At 36.1% G+C, this 20,321-nt stretch overlaps 1 protein-coding gene across 2 annotated transcripts in view; it reads left to right on the top strand.

Moving 5' to 3' along the window:
* ARHGAP29 (Rho GTPase activating protein 29) overlaps positions 1-20,032 on the top strand; it is a 61,232-nt gene extending 41,200 nt beyond the window's left edge. For both annotated transcript variants that reach the window (XM_014542678.1, XM_014542677.1), the window contains exons 12-22: positions 2,630-2,787; positions 3,337-3,476; positions 3,749-3,853; positions 6,160-6,258; positions 7,628-7,767; positions 8,031-8,219; positions 8,493-8,630; positions 13,310-13,542; positions 14,968-15,298; positions 15,428-15,536; positions 17,978-20,032. In XM_014542678.1, coding sequence (XP_014398164.1) covers positions 2,630-2,787; positions 3,337-3,476; positions 3,749-3,853; positions 6,160-6,258; positions 7,628-7,767; positions 8,031-8,219; positions 8,493-8,630; positions 13,310-13,542; positions 14,968-15,298; positions 15,428-15,536; positions 17,978-18,858 — 2,523 coding nt within the window. In that variant the 3' untranslated portion in view covers positions 18,859-20,032. The remainder of the gene's footprint in view (positions 1-2,629; positions 2,788-3,336; positions 3,477-3,748; positions 3,854-6,159; positions 6,259-7,627; positions 7,768-8,030; positions 8,220-8,492; positions 8,631-13,309; positions 13,543-14,967; positions 15,299-15,427; positions 15,537-17,977) is intronic.
* The last annotated feature ends 289 nt before the right edge of the window (positions 20,033-20,321 follow it).

The following is a 20,321-nucleotide window of genomic DNA, read 5'->3' as shown; positions in this document are numbered from 1 at the left end:
ATTGTTTATTGTTTTTTGAACCAATTTAATCAATCAGTGTTACTTGTTCTAAATGGCATTATTCACATTTATTTATTTATTTATTTAATTGTTTAGGCATTATTCACATTTAGATATAAGCAAATACTAAATCCAACAACATTTCTTGACTATAGATATTATCTTCTAGGTAAAAACTGTGACTTTCTCCGATGTACGTTTTCTTCTCCTCCATCAAAAAAATTGATATTTTTGGTGACTTATTTTTCAACACCACCTCCCAAATTGTTTTTAAAAATATGTTTCCATTCTAGGATATATCATTGCATATATATTGCAGAAAAAAACAAAATCATTTGAGATATAAAGATGATAGACAATCAGGTTCATTCACTATATTAAGGAACATACACAATCAGATTCATATCCCAGAAAAATAGTTATATTATGGTCATTAAGGATTATTCTTGAATATTCAAAATTGTCTTAAATTTTAAAGCATTGAAGAATGTGGGATGTAGATCATAATTAGTTTCTAAGTGAGAGGAAGGAGAAATGTGCAAGATAGTCACTAAAGACCTAATCAAATCATTGGGCTTTGAAGAATGGGAAAAATTAGAACAAGAGTGTTTTGGGGTTTTTCTTTTAGAACGTTCAAGAAAACTATCATTTAAAAAAATTGTAGATATGAAATATATTGAACAAAAATTAATTTTTATATTATTGCTCATTTAAGTGGGAGAAATTTTTCCCATTGATTTGAAATTATGGAAAATTGTAGTTCATCAGCTGTCAGAAAAATTTACACTAATTCTTGTGCCCACGGAGTAATAAAAATTAGATGTAGATGACAAAAGCTGGGCATAGAATTGGAAGTCCTGTGTGCTTGAGTGAGCAATACCAGAAAACATATAAAATTACAATATGATCTGGACTAATAACACTTCCTATTACTCTTTATTTGCTCATTTCCCCAAATGTGGACACTGCTAACTATTGGGAACCTAGAAGAAAGGGACTAAGTCCCTGATTCAGAAAACACAGTGAGAGACAAAAAGGTCTAAAGGGGCATGATGGTTTTTTAGGTGCCTGTGGGCCACTTCAGTTAAGATGCCTATCAAGTCCTGGAGGAACTCCCACCTGGGGACCTCACTTTAGCATTTCTGTTAAGTATGGGAGAAGGCTGAATAATTTAGGGAAGATATATTTAAGATTGGGCTACCTGTATATATTATTGCTTAAGTCTTTTATTATTAAGTAGGGCCCAGTGCACGAATTGAATTTATTGAATTTATTGGGGTGACACTAGTTAGTAAAATTATCCAGGTTTCAGGTGCACAATTCCACAATACAACATCTATACACTGCATTGTGTGTTCACCACCCCAAGTCCAGTCTCCTTCCATCACTGTCCCCCGTATACCCTCCTTTACCTCCTTCCACCCGACTCCCAGCAGTCAGCACACTGAGTTCTCTTTTTTTCTTTTTTGCTCAATCCCTCCACCACTCCCCAACCCTCCAACAGCTGTCCAGACTCTTTAATGTGGTTTAGATGACTGTCCCCCTTTCTGCCCCCACCTTTTCAATCTGCTTCAGTCATATTGACCTTTCATCTGTTTCTTGAGTGCAACAAGCTCTTTCCCACTAATTCTTGCCCTTGGGTCTTTTGTCTGGATTGATGTTCTCCCTGAAGCTTTTCATTCATTCTTATGTCCGTTCTCAGTTCAAATGCTATGTCCTCAGAAAGGCCAGTACTAACCTACCATGTCAGAAGTAACCTTTCATAAACATGTATCTGGTCATATTCCATAACTTGACAGTCTTACATAATATTATTAGCTGTTTTCACTACCAGAAATTATCTTATTTACTTAATCTGCTCTCTCTGTTTGACACCAGTCTGAGGAGAACTTAAACTCAATGAGGAGTGGGGTTTCATCTGTTTGCTATAATATACCCAAAGCCTAGGGTTTTGTGAGCATTAAATTAGTTAATTCATGCATTAAAGTAGTGAAGTTCTCAGAATGGATCTGGCATATTAGAAGCTCTGTCAGTTGTTATATTGTTGTTACTATTGTTACATTAAGTGGTAGCACTGATAACATATTTACACATTTGCAGAAACTCAGTGGAATAATGTATTTTGAGTAGAGTACATTCAAAATAATACCTAATTATAAAAATGTAGTACTCTAGGATACATTATACATATAAAGCATTTCTAATTTTATAGGATTGAAAAATGAATATCAAAATAATAGTGCTCTGATTAGAATTTTTCCCCACATTTTCATGTAAGAGTTGAGACAATTGGGAACAGATCATTCGAGTACAGAGCTGGGGATCCTCAAAAATACATTTACCTCCCAAAACTATGAACCAGAAGGGATATGGAGTTGTGTTTTTGAACTTTTTGGTTTAAGCCAATTTTACTGGAAATGATTGCTCCTAGATATTGGATTAAAACTTATATTTTCTGAATCTAGACCTTGCACAAAGTCAGGCAACATAGTATGCTTACGATGATATTCAATGTTGTTTGCTTCACTTTATTCCTTTTCCTTGGTGTTGTCACTTGAAATAAATGTATCTTTACATAGCATTCTGTATATCATGTTATTTTGACTTTTGTCTTTATCTGTGATCACAGGTAACGGTTAACCTCTTCCAAATGCAACAGCTACAGACTGCCTCCCTCGCAAACAGTTTACAGTCTCTCTGTGATAGTGCCAAACTTTATGACCCAGGCCAAGAGTATAGTGAATTTGTCAGGGCCACGAATTCGACTGAAGAAGAAAAAGTTGATGGGTAAGAGTGAATGTACAGCTAAATTTTTTTCAAGAGATAAAATATTTATTGCTAAGTTCCTATTCTGGTATAAAGTGGTATCTCATTAAAGTAATATTGGCAGAATTGACTTTACTTTTTTCTGAATTTTTAAATATTACTTAAGATGTAACTCATTTAAGAGTAAAAAAGCTTTCTATTTGACCCAGAGCTCAGATCTTTAAGATTTAGGAATCTTTTGAGAATGACAAGTCATGGTTATACCTATTTTGAATGAATAGTATGCAGATTTAACCTTCATTTTCCACAGAGGTTATACTAGAAAAGTTGAACCATGACATGAATTGACTTTACTTTTGCTACTCTTTGCTATATTTCAGCTATAATAAGTATAAATGATTAAGTTTTACTCATACCTTCTTTAGGAAGTTGAGCCATATAATATGATTTGTTCTTAATATTTAGTTAAATTATTCTACATTCATTAAATTAAAATTTTTCTGAAAACAAAATAAACTAAGCTTATTATTAGTCATCCTCAGTGATGAATTTTATTTGGGTTTTTCTTAGGAATGTAACTAAGCAATTAACAAATAGTTCCCACTCTTCTGGATATGGACCTGCTGACTCTTTAGAGGATGTTGTGCGCCTTCCTGACAGTTCTAGTAAGATTGACGAGGACAGATGCTCCAACAGTGCCGATATCACAGGTAGGTATTCACATTAAAGGCAGCACTAAGTTTATGAAATATCAAATAGTTTAAATGTGATTATTAAATGGGTTGCAACCCTAGAATTTAAAAATCAGGCCTTGAATTGTAACTTTATGAAGCCTTATTCACAGTTTTAAACACTGTGCTTGTCTTAAAATTGATTCTTGATTATGATTAAAGAAACTCAATTTATCTCATTTTCTATGTCAGTATTTTGCCTTATGAACTATCTGCAGCCAAGTTTAACTTTAAATATTCTTTTCTTAAAGGTCCTTCTTTTATAAGGTCGTGGACATTTGGGATGTTCAGCGACTCTGAGAGCACTGGAGGAAGCAGTGAGTCTAGATCTTTGGATTCAGAATCTATAAGTCCAGGTATATGAGTATTTAACTCTAGCAGTGAAAACTAATAAAAGATTAAAATACTCCTTTTGAGAAATATTTTACAACTACTTATTTGTATAATGAATTATAGAGAGAGGTGTGTGTGTATGCAGTTAAAAGAAAAATAATAAAATAGAACATTATCAGTAAATTAGGTACCTATGTATACCTCCTTGATAACATTGCCATATTCCACCAGAATAAAGCATCAAATGTTTTAGTATGTGTATCTAGTTGAGCCTTCCCCTCTTCAGAATGATACACAGATGGAATCATGCTGTTCTTTTTTTACTTCCATGTGTCTTTTTAATGTCCATATCGGTGTAAGTAGCCATCTTTAATTTATACTCTACTTTGGATAGTATTCTATTCTGTGAACATAACTATTATCTATCTTTTGGATTGTTTTATAGTTAATTGCTGTAATGGACATTATAGTTAACACTAATTCTTGTGCCTGTGATTGCTATTCTTATTAATTTTTTATAAATGTACTTTATAGTATTTTTATAATCTCATGCTCCTTAGAAAGGCAGAGAAAGTGTCTGAAAGCTCCTATTGTGGCTTCAAAGAGGATAACATGCTGTAAGTGATACTACAACTAGCAGGAGAAGGCAGCACTTGAACCCAGGAGATTTTTACTTTGGCATTTTTTCTTCTCCACTCCTCTACCAGAGACTGTTCCAGTTCTGTTCTTCCTGGCGACCTACCTTCCTTTAGGATCTTAGCACTGCATGAGATAATGTTATAGGATTTAATCACAGAGTCCAAGGCATTATTTTTTAGTGTTCTGCATATTATAGAAATTTTATTCATGTAAATAAATCTTTGAATTTAAGTTAGAAATAATTTCCATGCAGCCCTGTTATTTGTAGGCTTGCTTTATGTCCTTTAAAACTAGCTGTGTTCAGAGGGATACTCTGGAGATATGAGCCTAAATATTTAACCGAATATTTGTAATTAGCTTTATAAAAACAGTGTGGTTCCTCAGCAATTCCCAGAAATTAAGACCTGTTTTAGAGAAAACCCTAAATTATTTGGGATCCTATGAGATTTCATGTAAATTAGACAAAATTATGGAAACTTGGTCACAAGGTAAATGGGTGAAGACCTGAGTATGCCTAGCCTGGGAAAGAGGAAACTTGGGGACATGGCAGCCATCCTTAAATATTGGAAATGTAAAGGTGTAGAGTGCTTTTGCGTGCTCCTTTAGGGAGAAATATGGCCTAAGACTAGGGTTTATAGAGAGGCAGATTTCTGCTCAGTAATATAAGAGAGCCATTTTACAGTTAGAATAGTTCTAACAATGGAATATGCGACCTCATGATTTCTCAATCATTAGGGACACATTCAAAGCAAAAACTAGGTGACTACCTTTTAAGCATATTATGCAGAGGAATCTTTTGGGGAAGGTATTGTTGGTTTAAATCATTTATAAAGCCCTTTCTGACTCTGAACCTTAGATAGTTAAGTCCGTGAGTTAAGTTAATTCTTTACTATAATCCTGTTTTAATAGCAGGGAGCAAATAAAAATAAACGTCATTGCCTAGTTGGACTGCTTCTGAACCTGCTTTGATACACATAGCTGTGTCCTTTGCGGACAGAACTTGCATCTTGGGATCTCAGTTCCCTGTCAGGAATCATTGTTCCTGATTCCTAGTCTCTTGTTACACTGTTCACATAAATATGACATTACTATTATATTGCTGAATTTAAAGATTTTTATGTATTTTACAAACTTTAGGTTACATTGTATGCATTTATTTATAGCTTAACTCAGTAAGCATTTAATGACAACTTTGCTATTGTGCCAACTACTCTGTCAGGTATTAGATATGACGTGAACAGAAAATACTTCTTGTCTTGTAGAGCGTACAATGTTTAACACTTACTATCAGAAATTGATAATTAAGGTCTCATTGGGATGAATGATTCTCAATTTTACATTTACCTGAAAAAGTCAGTTTTGGTTCAATTTTCTTTGGTTCAACTTTCTTTTGAATAAGTATTAGAATTCCCTGTATCCAAAGTCTGAGAATGGAACACATTTTTTACATTGTAGCTAATAAATATTATGACTGTGTTATTCAAAAGATGTTGTCATTTTGCCTTGGCCAGGTAGCTCAGTTGGTTTGAGTGTTGTCCTGATAAACCAGGGTTGCAGGTTTGATCTCCGATCAGGGCACATACAAGAAGCAACCAGTTAAGTGGAACAACAACAAAAAGGATGTTGTCATTACCCATTTGTAAAATTCTACAGTGCATGGCCAGGTAATTGTATTCATAATTCCTTTTAGGAGATTTTCACCGAAAACTTCCACGAACTCCATCCAGTGGAACCATGTCTTCTGCAGATGACCTAGACGAAAGAGAGCCACCTTCCCCTTCAGAAGCTGGTATTGACACTCTGAATAACACTGAATCAAGCTCTCACTATACCAATTGAATCAGTAGCACTGCATGATATTAGGACAGTACAATAATGTAAAGAATTACAGACAGTCCTCCGGTCACGTCGGACTCGACGTATGTCGTTTCATGGTTACGTCGCCATCTCCCATTTATTTATAAAAAAAAAGTTCCGTCATTTCAACGTATGTACATATATGCTTTATGTTTTTTATTTATTTACCACAAGTAAAGGTCAGAAATTGTTATCTTTCTTTTAAATTTTTTTGTTACTGTTTCACTTCATTTCGCTGTGTGTGCTCCATGTGAGTGACATAGGTGCTTATGTAGGTGGGTTCCGACTTATGGCGAAAATCACGTTACGTTGCGCCATAGGAACGGATCTCTGACGTAACCCGAGGACCTACTGTACTTTGCTGTTTATTAAAGAAAAGGCATTATAATGACTTAAATATATCAAATATATCCCAACAGATTATGTGCAAGTATGGGTTGATAATATATTAATGTTACAAATACAAAAAGCAAAACTACTCAATCTGGAATGTATTAGCATGGTGCTAAAATAGGCTAGATATTTTGACCTTTCATAAACCTAATATAGTGCTTTAACTGTTAAAAGTATTGCCATGCTGAGAAATTCTGAAAAAGCCTCTTCAATAGAAATAGAGCAAGGAGTTAAGCAGGAAAGGTAAATAAGTATACTTTTTGAGGACAAGGAAAGTTGTGGATGTTGAAGGATATAAAAGAAAAGTCTTTTTTTTTTTTCAAAAAAAAATAAGTCTTTTACCTTAATGACTTGAATTAGACTCATATAAATTAATTTTATATATTTGAAACCTCCAGATATCTGTTTTGGCATCATTTCCTAAAACAGTACAGAACATTTGACCTCTTGCAGGATATTCATATATTACTAGCTAGTATTAGCTATAATTTTATGATGATCTAAGAATAGCTTTATCTGTAATGGGAATATGACACAGTTACCTCATACAGCTAGTTTTCTTTGAAGTTTTTATAAAAGGGGCATTTTATAAAAACCCTATGTAAATGCCACCTATATAAAACCCTTCCCAGCTTAATAAAGGTCATATTAATAACAGTGTTAACTTTCTGATTCTGCTGTACTATTTTAGAAGTATCTTACTGGTTTGGTGGTGATTTTTACTCATCGTTAAAATGTTTGATAAATGTGTGCCTCGTAAGAGATTTCTAAATTAGACCCTTTATTTTATAGACTCAAAATAATAGCTTTTTGTAACCTATGAATGATTGCAAATTTTTCAAAATATTCTGTCTTATGAAAAAAAGTCACCTTACGATTTTTATATAATAATCTGTTTCTATTGCAAGGACCCAATTCACTTGGAACATATAAGAAAACATTGATGTCAAAGGCAGCTCTCACTCACAAGTTTCGCAAGTTGAGATCCCCCACGAAATGTAGGGATTGTGAAAGCATTGTAGTATTCCAAGGTGTTGAATGTGAAGAGGTAAGATCTTTCTGGAATTACATTAGCCCCTTAATGCTTTTTGTTTTATACTTTTAAAAATTAATTTTACTGATTAGGATTGCAAATAAATTGAACCACATGTACCTTCTACAATTTTATATTTCATTTTGCTATTAAATGTATTCCAAACACCGTAAGTAATACCTTTTAAACTCATTTTTCTGTGTTACCACTCTACCTTTAGCTTGTCCAGTTGTGAATAGTTTTAAGATAAATTAACCAGTTTTAAATTATTTTCTTAGTGTCTCCTTGTTTGTCACCGAAAGTGTTTGGAAAATTTAGTCATCATTTGTGGTCATCAAAAACTTTTGGGGAAAATACATTTATTTGGAGCAGAATTCACACAAGTTGCAAAAAAGGAACCAGATGGCATTCCTTTTATACTCAAAGTATGTGCCACAGAGATTGAAAGTAGAGCCTTGTGTCTACAGGTATGTTGTAACTCTTGAAATGAAAATTTTTAAACAAATGCCTGTGTGATTTATTCTAATGATAACACTTTAAAGGAAAACAGTGCTCTTAATTTTTAATAAGAACTGATTTTATTCAGATTTATTTGGAAAACATTACCTTATTTAACACAAGTTTTTTTTTTCTGAAGTACTAATAAAAATTGCAGTGGGCACATCAAAGATATTTAAATGTCCACATTTAGCCTTTGTTCTAAACAGAATTTTGCAATATTTTCCCTCTTTCTTCTCAAGGGAATTTATCGTGTATGTGGAAACAAAATAAAAACTGAAAAACTGTGTCAGGCTTTGGAAAATGGAATGCAGTTGGTAGACATTTCAGAATTTAGTGCACATGACATCTGTGACGTCTTGAAATTATACCTTCGACAGGTAAAGTCTACCCTTAAAACCTAACATTAACTGGAAAAGAGCAAAAATATGATTTGTATTTTGATGACTACGTTTGCTAAACATATGTTCATTGACATAGACCATATTAATATCTTTCTTAATATATACATTAAAGTATATATAAAATGTATGTACAGTTTACAGACCAATAGTAATAAAAACAAACACTCATTTCCCATTATCTAGCTCAGTGATTCCCAAAGTGGGCGCTACCGCCCCCTGGTAGGCGCTGCAGCGATCCAGGGGGGCGGTGATGGCCACAGGTGCATTTGGGGACGATGAGTAACTGCTATTAAAATTTTAAAAAAATTAATTTCCAGGGGCTGAGTAATATTTTTTCTGGAAAGGGGGCGGTAGGCCAAATAAGTTTGGGAACCACTGATCTAGCTTAAGGAAATAGAACACCTACTATACCTTTTAAAAGGGTTCTTTGTGCCCCTCCCCATTGCAATCTGTAACCCCACCCCAGTGGTTTTTCCTAGCTGTGTTAATAACTCCCTCTCCTTTCTTAAGTTTTAATACCTATTGTGAATTCCTAAACAGTATATCATTAAGTTATAGAAAACTAAGCAGAAAGCATAAATCTAGCTGTGTAAGGAAAGACTATTACATTGTTATAAGAAGGGTCGATTCAGTAACAACAGTGTCTGGGTCATAGTCCAGCTTTACCTTCATTGGCACAGTGTTTTAAAGTAGCTATTGTGGGAGGTCAGTGGGCACCATCATGAGTGTGTCCTAGAAGTTCACCACACTTGGGGTGTCAGCCAGGGCTATCCTATAAGCTGGGTTCTCTGGAAATTGAGCAGGAAGATGGTTGAGGAGTGGCCTACTTTGTATTTCCTCTTTCTGTGCTCATTGCAGTTTACAGGATTAGGTCCAAAGAAAAACACTTATGTGGGGTGAAATAAGTGGCCTTTGTGGCTTCGAGGAGCAGCTCATGGAGGGGTTGCTGGAACAATCTGCACATTGTCATGAGAAGCCAAGTGTTAAAAATGACCTGGGCCAAGCCCAGCAGCCCTCTGTCCTCTGGTGAAAATGAAGAGTTACAGAGAGCAAAGTAACCACAGTCCTGAACATGTCTCTCTTCAGAGTTCTGCTGTCTATCTGTCATCCTGGACCCTTTCGTCTCCACCCTATTCTCTTTTGTGAGGTTGCACCTGTCTTCTGTGCTTTGTATTGATTTATTCTGTTTTAGTCATGCCCATCCCTTGAGCAATAAGATTAAATATTTGAAACTTTATTTGTCTTTATTCTATTTTCTTGGGAATTGGAGAGTGTGGATGATGTGGAAGGATATAATATTTATTCTAAGCTGGAAGTTATTTTCTTCAGAATTTTGAAGGCATTTTTCTTGTTCTCTTTGGAGACTCGGATCCTCCTCATTCCTGAATCTTTGTGTGTGTGGCCTATTCTCTCTGAAAAGCTTGTAGAGCAGCGGTTCTCAACCTGTGAGTCCAGACCCCTTTGGCGGTCAAACTACCCTTTCACAGGGGTCGCCTAAGACCATCCTGCATATCAGATATTTACATTACGATTCATAACAGTAGCAACATTACAGTTATGAAGTAGCAACGAAAATAATTTTATGGTTGGGTCACAACATGAGGAACTGTATTTAAAGGGCCAGAAGGTTGAGAACCACTGTTGTAGAGCTTTCTTTTTCTCCCTATTCTAAAATTTCACAATGGTATGCCTTGATGTGGGTGTATTTCATCTGTTTCAGGCACTCTGTGAAATATATCATTCTGGTTATTTGTCCTTTAATTCTTAGGAGTTTTATATTATTGCCCACTTCTCCTCTCTGTTTTCTTTCTGGAACTTATATTTGGATATGTACTGCTTCTGTAGTTCCTTTTTTCTATTATTCTTTTTTTTTAATACTTTCTACAATATTTCCGAAGCTTTTCATTCAGCCCTGCTGTAAACTATTTCATTTCTAAAGTCATGTTTTAATTTCTAAGAACTCTGGTTCTCTGGTTGTTGTTTTTTTTTATAACATTCTTTCTTTTTAAATGAATGCAGTATCTTACCCACTTCAGGATATTCATAACTTTTTAAAAAAAAACATTCTTGCCTTGGCTGGGTAGCTCAGTTAGTTGGAGCATTGTCCTAATGTGCCAGGATTGAAGGTTCAATCTCTGGTCAGAGCATATGCAGGCATCAATCAATGAATGTGTGGATGGGTGGAACAGCAAGTTGATGGTTGATGTCTCTCTCTTTCTCTCTCTCTCTATCTCTCAAAAAAAATAAATTTTAAAAAAGTTAATAAATAAATAGAGTTCTCTGCATAGCCTCTAGCCCTATCCAATATAGATATAATGTAGATCCATATATAATATTAAATTTTCTAGTAGCCATATAAAAAGAAAAAACAGGTAGACTTAATTTTAATATTTTATTTAACATTGACTATATTTGTATCTAATCAATATTTTTAAATCGTTAATGAAATATTTTACTTTGTTGTTGTTGTTAGAGTCTTTAAAATCTGATGTGTATTTTTCATTAAAAGCACATGTCAATTTGGACCAGCTACATTTCCAGTGCTCTACTCTTATGTTGTTAGTGGCTACTACCATTTAGAGAAGTATAGTTTTAGACCTTCAAGTTTTAGGGTTTGATTTTTTTTACCTATTTTGATTTGTCTTCCATGGTTGTTTGCTTAAAATGAAAGAGGTGGGAATTGAAATGTCTTTGGAAGCTCTTGAATATAGGAAGTCTTTGAAGATTTTGAGCTTTCCTGAGAGACACCCGATGTCTGCATCTCTAGGTCTTTATTCTTGTGCTGGTGTGATACCGCAGAGAAGGGTCTTTTACTGCCTGGAGGTATGGTGCCAGGCTTTGGGAGCCAAGTAGGATAAGAAGGCTCTAGGATCTCTGCACTCAGCATGCATACAGTCATTAAATTTCTATCTATACATAAAAGCCTAGTGACCGTTATGGAGGAACGACCAGAACGACCAGTTGCTATGCCACCTACTGACTACCAGGGGCAGACGCTCAATGCAGGAGCCAGGCTCATGGCTGGTGAGCACAGCACCAGTGGCAGGAGCCTCTCCAGCCTCCAAGGCAGCGCTAAGAAGCAGCAAGCCTGGCTTCTCAGGGATCGGGCCTAAGCTGGCAGGCAGACATCCCCCAAGGGGTCCTGGACTGCGAGAGGGCGCAGGCTGGGCTGAGGGACCCTCCCCCGCTCCTGAGTGCACGAATTTCATGCACCAGGCCTCTAGTTTTTAGATAGTTGCTCACCTGTTTCTTGCATTTGGCATTGCCCATCCAGAGAACCCTCAGTTTTACAGTACTGCCCAGAGAAGGAATTCCAGACTTCTGGAGAAAAGGTTGCTCTTACATAGGATGGAGACAAGGATCTAAAGATCTAATGCTTCTTGGCTAGCCCACCCTTCTTTAGAATTAGAGCACCTCATGCTAACTGTCCCTGAGTCTCCTTAGAATCCTGTAAACCATGTTGGATCTCAGTTTGGAATTGCAGCTTTCTCACGCCTGCTAAGTTAACACTGGTTCATCTGCTCTTCAGCTTGTAAAATGTTGTTTTTGGCTCCATTCATTGGTGTTCCCTCAGTTCTGTGGGCTTAACTGTATTTCAGTGGGGTTTCAGAGAAAAAGAAATTAGGTACAAATGTTGGACCTGTCATGTTAGCCCAGGAAACTATTGATATCTCTATAATCACATTAAAAGGTTCTCAGCTGAGACATAAAAACATATTACCTTTGAATGACTATAAATCTCAGTTAATCATCCTTTATCTCTTCCAGTCAGTCAGGAAAAGGAAATTAATGGGGTCCAATACTATTAGCTCTCATTCTGTCTCAGGAATACTATGGGACCAAGATTTTAGGGTGGGTAACCATACTCAAATCTAGAGTATGAGCGATCAGCCTTTATTTTACTCATATACCGTGTAGGAAATCTAAAATTCCAAGAGGTTAAGTTACTTTCTTCAGATCCTGCAGTGGTAGAGGTAGAAATTGATCTCAAAGCATTCCCTCTCTGGGACCAGCAGGGGAAACTGGATAAGCAGGTACCCACCTCACCACAGATAGTATGGGACATCAGCTAAGTAGAAGTACACTGTATTTTCCATCACTGAGCAGTGGAAATATTGAAGTAAGTTATGGCATGGACAGATCAAGGTGGCATACCCTTTGGTGACAGAGGAATTTTTCCTTTTGACCTTATGACAATTCAAGTTGTATTTAAAAATTAGATAAATAAAATGTTGACATTTTCTCTCTTGTAAATCATATTATCTTATGCTAATCTTCAGTCTGATTTAAGTAAAACACAAGGACCCTATAGAATTTTGTCCCCATACCAGTAAAACTCAGAGTATAAGCTTTTCCTAATTAACTTGACTTGTGTTGTATATCATCCTGGGTTTGTTTCAGTAAAACAGCTGAAGAACATGCATGCTAACTTTGGGGCAGTAATGAATGTAAAGTTTAGACTTTTATTGATTATCAGTTAACTCATTTTAAATAAAGATATGATTTATGGTGACTGTCATATTCACTTTATAGATCACATCTGTATCATTTAGAACTTAAGTCTTATTCATGTTAACCCATTTAGTAGCTAGTCAGTAAATTATTAATGGAGTGGGGGAGACAATGGTATTTCTAATGTAATTTTACTTCTTTAGCTCCCAGAACCGTTTGTTTTATTCCGATTGTACAAGGAATTTATAGACCTTGCAAAAGAGATCCAACATGTAAATGAAGAACAAGAGACAAAAAAGGATAGCCTTGAGGACAAAAAATGGCCAACTACATGTATAGAAATCAACCGAATTCTTCTAAAAAGCAGGGACCTTCTAAGACAGTTGCCAGTATCAAATTTTAACAGTCTTCATTACCTCATAGTACATCTTAAACGGTAAGAACTTTGCATAAGAAGAGCATTCAGTAGTGGATAGATAATTGATGAGTTTTTGTTTTTGTTCTTTAAAAAAATATGGTAAAGTCAACAATGTAAATTTACCATCTTAATTATTTTAACTGTACAGTTCAGTACTATTAAGTACATTCACATTGTTGTGCTATTGTATTTATTCTTTTTATTTATTGATTTCAGAGAGAGAAAGCAAGAGAGAGAGACAGAGAGAAAAACATTAATTGGTGACTCCTTACTTATGCATTCTTTGGTTGATTCTTGTATACTAGTATGTCCTGACCAGGGATTGAACCCACAACCTTGGCGTCGTATTGTGATGCTTTTTTAACCAACTGAGCTACCCTGCCAGGGCTATGCTATTGTTTTTTAAATGAACATTTCATTTCTAATATGTGTTAGAGAAAAGGAGATAATGAATGTATTCATACAGCCAACATCTTTTCCTCAGATGCCTCCTACGTGCCAGGCTCTGGTTGGGGAAATAAGAATGAAAACATAATGGTTTTACCACCTGTTGTGCTTGTCAATTTGGGAGGCATACAAGTGCAGTGCAGCATCATTTATGTTATGGAGCTATGCACAGCATGCAGAGGAAGATGGCGGAGGGTAGGTCATGAATTAGAGAAGGAAGCTCTGAGCCAGACTTGAACTAAATAGTGGCTTGGTGGCAGAGAATGTGCAGAAGAGCATTCCTGGCAGAGGGTAACAGACACAGAGACATACGAAATTATTCTGCATTTGGGAAGTATAAACAATTTGATCAGGTTAGGATATAATAAGCAGTAGCAGGAGTGAGCTAGGTAGAGGCCTGGTAAAGAAAATCTTACATAGCTGGCGGATGAGTTGACTATCTTCCTTCTGTATTCACTAAAGAATTTTGAGCCAGGAATTTGACATGCTCAGATTTGCCTATTAGATCTTTCAGGAAGCAATATGGAGAATGGTTTGGAGGGGTGGCCTTTTACTACAATTCAGATTTCCTTGAATCATCAGAGAAAGAAGGTGATAAGAGCTTGAAGTAAGGCCAGAGCAGTGGGAGTGACAGTAGAGCAGAGAGATCTTTAGGAAGTAGAATGAGCTAGGCTTGAAGACTAGCTGTGGACAGTTCGAGCAAATTTGACCATGATGTTTACGTTTCCAGCCTGAGGACCTGCACCTTTTAGGGGTATTTTTTTTTTCTCATTTCTGCTAGTAAAACTCTAGTAGTTCCTTCTACTTACTTAAATTTTATCCTGATTCTATGAAACCCAACTTAGTGTGTGGTCAACATTTAATCAAATAAATTTTTTTTCTTAGACTTCTACAGTCTGTTTTTTCTCCATCCTTCCAAACTTTCCTTGACGTTAATTACTATCGAGGAAGTCTAATATGCAAATCTCACACAGCTTTATGTGTTCTACTCCACAGGGTCGTAGATCATGCAGAAGAAAACAAGATGAACTCCAAAAACTTGGGGGTGATCTTTGGACCAAGTCTTATTAGGCCAAGGCCCACAACTGCTCCTATCACCATCTCTTCTCTTGCTGAATACTCAAATCAAGCACGGTTGGTAGAGTTCCTCATTGCTTATTCCCAGAAGATCTTTGATGGATCCCTACAGCCACAAGATGTAGTTGTGTGTAGTACAGGTGGTGTTGCACCTCAAGTAAACCAAGGCTGTCTTCTGAAGCCTCTCTTATCACCAGAAGAAAGAGACCCAGAACATTTCATGAAGTCACTGTTTTTCTCTTCAAAGGAAGTGAGTTTTGACCTTTATGGAATTGTGTTAGAACTTTATAGTATTTATATTGTTATAAATCTTTGAACGGTTTGTTTATTGTGAGGTGTGTTTTGCTTTATCACGTTTAAAAATTCTCTCCATTAACAGGATATCCGTACTGCAGATAGTGAAAACAAAATTCTTGAAACATCTGCATCTATTGAGGAATCAGAACAAAAGCAGAATGCATTAGAAAAATGTGATGTGTGTCTCATTGGTGAGTGGCCATGTAAAATACATGTTTACTGATTTAAAACTATGTCAATAAGCCATGAATTAAAAGAAAAGCCAAGGTGAGTGGAGGTGAGAGAAGTCAGAGAATGAAGCTTCTTCAGTTAGTGGATCTTGCTAGCCAGCAGCATAAATGCAGTTATGAGTATCTTGACTCACTTTTAAGTGAATACCATTCTTCATAATAGTCTTTCTTATAAAAAGATATCTTGGAGTTCATAGGTGTTTTTTGTTTGTTTTTGGTTTTTTTTTTTTTTTTTTGGTTTTTTTTTTTTTTTTTGCTCTTTCTCTTTTTTTTTTGCCATCAATTATAGTCATAGCAGAAATGTATTGATAGTATGATAGTTCATTAGCATCTCTGTTACTAAAGATCATTGTATTGATCTAAATGCTCATAAGGAGTCAACTAGACTCCTAAAATTTAAAAAATTTAGACTCCCAAAACTCCTAATTTTTTTTCAAATGTATTACCTGTCATCTGCCTTTAGCACAGTAAGCACATAAATGTTTATGTCTTTTTATTTCCTAGACTACAGTCATTTTATTCACTGTGGGATAACTTTATTTGCAGTGATTGGTAACTATCAAGCTTGTGGAAAGGCTTTCATTTATTACTGTAATTCTGTACATCACTAGAGCTAAATTCCAGCTCTTAAAAATTCAGCCATATGTGTTAAATTGGGATGTATAATCAAATAGCATTGACATAGCCTGACTTGGTACCTTCCTCTCTCTGCTAGGCACTATGCTTTTTGTTTGGTTTCATTTATCTGACTTAATCTTCATGACAGTGCTATAAAGTAGGTATATTAGCTCCACTCAACCATAGTTTAAAAGTGCGAGAGAGTGAAATCATACCAAAGGTCATGTCCCTAATAAATCGTTCAGTCCGTATTTGAATCTATGTTTGTAGACTAGCTGTGGACAAACAGCTAGTAGGGTGGGTAACCATACCTGTCCAACAGTAAACAGCTCCCATTTTACTATCCCACGACCTAGGACTCCCAATTAGAATAGTTACAATAATAAATGCAATTTGTGAGTGCGTATTGTATACCAGAAAATTCTAAGCACTTTTCATGATTAGATATTCAGGTCACCCAGCAGCATAAATGCAGTTATGAGTATCTTGACAAATGAAGACACTGAGGGACAGTGAGATTGCCTTGCCCAGTGCAGAGCTGAGCTAACCCCAGCAGCTGGGGTTTGGAGTATGCGCTTTTATCCATTAGGCCAGCGGTTCTCAACCTGTGGGTCGCGACCCCTTTCACAGGGGTCGCCTAAGACCATCGGAAAACACATATATAATTACATATTGTTTTTGTAATTAATCACTATGCTTTAATTATGTTCAATTTGTAACAATGAAATTGGGGATCACCACAACATGAGGAACTGTATTAAAGGGTCGCGGCATTAGGAAGATTGAGAACCACTGCATTAGGCTATGAGCTTTCCCTTCAGAACTTAAGAATATACTTTGATGGGTGTCTACAGCGCCACCACAATGAGTCAGGTCCCTTAAAGTGGTCTGTACTAGGAAATGTGGGGCTGGGAAACAACGGAGTGCTGCTTGGAAGCCCAGGGAAGAGAGGTCGTCAATCTCAGCTAAGGAGGAAGGTCAGATGAGGTGTCAGCTGACAGTGATTCTGATGGGCACCTGTCAGTAGACCGCTGCCCAAAAGAGGAGCATGAGCAGAGGACTGAAATTGTCCAGAAAGGAAATTTTTGTAGGGAAGACGCAGCATAAAGGAAAAGTGCTTAAAGGAAGTCAGGGTTCTAGTTTGAGAAAACATGGGCCATGGGTTCAGACTTGATAGGAAAGAGAAGAAAGTAAGTCTGGGAGTAAACAGTAAATGGAGTGAATGACATTTTTTCCTTAAACCTATTGGACATTAATTGGACAAGATTAATATTATAGTCCATTTATTAATTGATCAGATCGAAAGACATCTAAGGCATTTCATATACTATGCTCTCGTTGTGGGTTGACTGTAACTGAAAAGCAGATTTAGGGAGTTGGCAAAAGTGTTGGGATTCAAGGGCACACCTGTATTTGGCTGGCCTGTAAATTGATGTAACTTTTCTGAGGTGAATTTACCAATGTCTGCCTGTTGAAATCATGACAACCCTTTGACCCAGCAATTGCTTGTTTGTCAATGCATGGTGCATAAAAAGTACTTCAGCAAGTATTTTTTTGTTTGTTTTTTACTAACCAACAATGGATTTTGTAGCTGTTTATTATATTGAGTTAAGTAAATATAAAATTCTAACATTTTTATTCAGAATCCACCTTTAAACTCCTCTGCATAGATAACTAAGAATAATGGAAAAATATGTAAGACTTTTGTTGTTTTGAGAGCATGTTCCTCTTGTTAACCAAGAGCCAGGAAGTTTGATTTTTAAATAAATCTGTTCCTTTTTCAGACAACAAAGTGTGTTTGCATGTTGACCAAGAGCTTGAATCAGCATCACAAAAGATGGAAGATGTTTGTAAAACCTCCAAGCCATTTTCTCTGAAGTCCAATAGGGAAACAAACAGTGTTGTTGAGAGGTATACTCCAAGGACCAAGATTAGACCTGTAAGTTTGCCTGTTGAAAGACTGCTGCTTCTTGCAAGCCCTCCTCATGAGAGAAATGGCAGAAATATGGGAAATGTAAATTCAGACAAGTCTTGCAAGAATCCTGCCTTTGAAGGAGTTAATAGAAAAGACACCCCTCCCATTTGTTTCAAATTTGATAGCTTTCACCAGCAAACTCTACAAAAAACAGGGGAGAAACAATATGAACAAAAAGACCTAAATGCAAAGACTGCAATGATTGTGCCCAATGCACTCCAAGAAGGAGTGATGACGAGCGTCAGGGTTGGTGGGGACCATCCAGGCAATGCCACCCAGCCTAGTAAGCCATCCACTGAAACAGCAAGACTGGTGTTGGAGAGACAGTCCTCTGACTCCTGCCCTCCCGCTCCTGTCAGAGCCCCCAGAACACTGCAGCCCCAGCACTGGACAACCTTTTATAAGCCACGTGCTCCCACTGCTAGCGTGAGAGGGGTTGAGGAGAAGCCTGCGGCATCCTCCCCAGCAGTGTCTCCTGGCATAGCTCACGCTCCTCAGGGGCATATGCTGAAATCAGTTCCAGACTCAGAAAACGCACCAGCTTGTCCCATGCAGCCGACGACAAGTAAGCCTAAAGAGAACTCTCAGGAGCATGACGTGCCCGATGTGCACCCAACATGTCAGAGGCCAAGGCTTAAACGAATGCAACAATTTGAAGACCTTGAAGATGAAACCCCACAGTTTGTGTAGTGTTGTCTTTTTTAGTTGTTTTGTTTTGTGGTATTGTGTTTGTCTTGTGAAAATTTTTGACAGGGCCCCTTGTGTATAGGATTGCCAAATTGTGGATTTCGCTTGTTGTCATTGTGTTATCCTGTGTTGGTTGTATGGAATGGTAGAATGTTTTGATAGGGCCACCTCTGTGTCTCACTGGAATTATCTGTATTTTTGAAGTTTAGTTGATTTTCCCCATAAAATGGTCCATTTAAATGCATCCCTAATATATGATACAGTTCCCAACTAATAGCTGCAATTGGGAAGAATCAGCTTTATTTTTTTGAAATGAAACTATGTGCTTATTTATAAAAGAAACGTTTCTGAATGCAAGTGCCTGAAAGCTCTTTGTTTAGTATGATTGTTTTTTTAAACACAATTTTATAGTGCATCTTTGACCATTGTGCTTTTACGTTATGTATGCAACCTTTTATTTTTCAATTGGCAATTTACTTTTTAATATTTATGTAATGGCCAAAAGGCTTGCAAATCTGCATATAATTGCATTTCAATTAATTGCCATATTTACAAGTGGTAGTTGAATTGTCCAGAGAAAATGCACTTAAACCAGTTTCTAAATTATATAGTGCAGTTATGTCTTATTTGGCTTTATGATACACTTAATAATTTTTACTTTTGGCTTTGTTCTGCATAAAATTTTGTTGTTCAACACTCTGAACCTTTTAGTATTTTATATAATGGTCCAAAACATGTTTTAAAATTTAATGCATTTCCTCTTGATATTGTCTGGGTTTAAAAACACAAACATTTCTTTTGTATGAAATGTTTTTACTTATGAATAATTTTATATACTTTTTCTACCTGGACTTTTAACATTGACAATGTATGTTTCATCTGAACCGTGCACAGATTTATTTAAGTTGATTCTAAGTATAGTTCAGTAAGCCTCATTGTTTGCAATTTGAGAGGAGGTGTAGATGATTGGATATATTTCATATATAAAATTCCGAGTTTTTAGAACTAGTGCAGTTCTGTTATTTTCTGGGTTTCATCATTTTGCCTAAAATAGGATATAAAAGGGACAAAAAAAATAAAATAGCCTCTTTTTGTATGTGTGAATTCAATTTGTAGTAAATGCTTTTGTATGACCATATTGTACTTGATAAAAATACATATATATTAACCTGTTAAATTATTTCAAGTTCTTGTGACTTCTCTGAAATTGTTGCCTCTTAGGGAGTGAAACTTTTAAGGTTTATTAACCATTGGCTTAGTGATCAACACTTGGGTTCATCCCATGACTTATTACAACATGGAATGCATTTTATGGGAAGTTGTTACATAGTTTTATATAACAATCCCTTTGTGCTGGGGCCTTGTTTTTAGTCCTCATTGTATAAAATACAAAAGAATTTTATTGCTACGAAAACCTAAAAAGAAAATAAGAGTCAAGGGTTACTGAGCCATCTCTATGTGCCATG

This window comes from Myotis brandtii, unplaced genomic scaffold, assembly GCF_000412655.1.
Source record: "Myotis brandtii unplaced genomic scaffold, ASM41265v1 scaffold311, whole genome shotgun sequence".
Taxonomy (NCBI): Eukaryota; Metazoa; Chordata; class Mammalia; order Chiroptera; family Vespertilionidae; genus Myotis; species Myotis brandtii.
This window is presented reverse-complemented; position numbering and strand designations above follow the sequence as displayed.